General features: G+C 37.5%; 1 protein-coding gene across 1 annotated transcript in view; it reads right to left on the bottom strand.

Moving 5' to 3' along the window:
- WDR52 (WD repeat domain 52) overlaps positions 1–1,231 on the bottom strand; it is a 158,110-nt gene extending 156,879 nt beyond the window's left edge. The window contains exon 1 of the mRNA XM_006864205.1: positions 1,132–1,231. Coding sequence (XP_006864267.1) covers positions 1,132–1,231 — 100 coding nt within the window. The remainder of the gene's footprint in view (positions 1–1,131) is intronic.
- Between the last annotated feature and the right edge of the window lie 525 nt (positions 1,232–1,756).

Raw genomic sequence — 1,756 nt, 5'->3', positions numbered from 1 at the left:
CAGAATAAAACCTTGTGTTGTTTAAACAATTATATTCCCGAGTGTTTTTGTGCATGTTAAAAAAAATTGACTAGTAAAGACTTTAAGTTTGAAGAAGAAATCATCATTTGCCTTTCTATTCTTGTAAAGATTCTAAAGCCAACATTGAGAATGAGAAACAAAGACACAAACTCAGGAGAAGCTATCATGTAGTATTTGACTGAAAAGACAGAGACCATTTCCTATAGTACCTTAACGGCATGGTTAAGGGAGTTCAAGATGTTAGCAGTTGTTTCAGATTACTATCTGGGATTCTGAGACCCATGATGTATGGACTAATTTATGAGCTGAGCAGAGGGTGAGGTCTACCACTTGGAGGGTCTAACATATGACAGGGATGTCCTAAGGCAGTGCTAGACCAAGGGGCATTAAGTTCTCCAATGAAAATTAAGAGTCATATCTGGGGAAATGTTGCCCAGAAGTAGAAATCTGAATGTAATCAATCTTGCATCAGAAATATAAAAGTCAGGAAAAGGAAAAAACAGAGAGGAACAACTAAAAATTTCTGAGTAGGAAAGTGATAGGAACATTTTTTTTTTTGAAAGGTTATTCTAACAGCAGTATGGAGGGAGAACCAGACAGAAAGACTTGAGTGGAAATCCTAGCTGCAAAAGTCCAAGCAGGAAAAGATAAATGCCCCAAATAAAACATGATCTGGAGAAATTTTGATTTATGAAGCATGTCTTAGGTTGAAACAATTCAATGTAAATGTTGTTAGTAAACTCAGTTTCCCAGAACCTCATCCCAATAGGCAAAATTAAATTTCTGAAATTGTATTTTAGAGTTATTGTTATGTGCCATTAAGTCACTTCTGACTCATAATGATTCTGTACAGGGTTTCCAGGGAGCAGCTGGTTTGAACTGCCAACCTTGTAGTCCAGTGCTTATCCTACAGCACTACACCAAGACTCTGCTCTTTAGGTTAGCAAGGAATTAAACACGTAAAATATTTATGCTCTAATTCTGTAAATTTATATATGTACTCTATAAAAGTTATTTTACTGAAATTTAAAAATAATAACCATGTTATTTGTGTTAAGCACATATTATGACCTTTAATAAGCATAAGTGGCTATTATAACCTTTACTTACATCTTGATTCAGATCTAGGAGACTTCTGAGGTGTTCCTCTTTCACTCTTTGAATGATCTGATTGCTTCTCATCTGTATCCTGATCATCTGGTTCCTTCATTTCCTCTGGAAGTGTAAAATTGAGGCAGATAAAGGGCTAATGCTGTAAAACAGAAAAATTCAAACTTTTTTTTTTTTTTTCCTGACAAGGGAACTATTTGTTGTTGCTGTTAACAAGTGCCATCAAGTCTGTGAGAAATAAGTCTCAAGCTGGTTCATCTTCAGGAATAAGGGAACAAGGGTCCAGGAAGTTGCTTCTTGACCAAGGCACAGATTGTTGGCTGATATAGCCACCACAGGAGCCCATGCACCTGGGGTATGTGTAAACAGGATGAATTAGGGGAGGGGAAAGGAGAACCTGTTGGAGAAGTAGAAACTTTTAATAAGAATGCAACCATTAAAAAGAAATAGAAAACTTCCAGTTGGGGCTACAGCTGCTCAAAAATAGGTAGGGTACGCCCTGGTGAGAAGGGAGGGTGGATCTCTTGAAGGAGGCGCTCATACAACAACTCCAGAGCTCTGGATCTACCATAAAATGCAGGGCGTCAGTTTCCCCGCACTCCCAAGTGAAAAAAAATCATGATAT

This window comes from Chrysochloris asiatica, unplaced genomic scaffold (genome assembly GCF_000296735.1).
Source record: "Chrysochloris asiatica unplaced genomic scaffold, ChrAsi1.0 scaffold00061, whole genome shotgun sequence".
Lineage (NCBI taxonomy): Eukaryota > Metazoa > Chordata > Mammalia > Afrosoricida > Chrysochloridae > Chrysochloris > Chrysochloris asiatica.
Note: the sequence above shows the minus strand (reverse complement) of the source record. Positions and strands in the feature narration are given on the sequence as shown.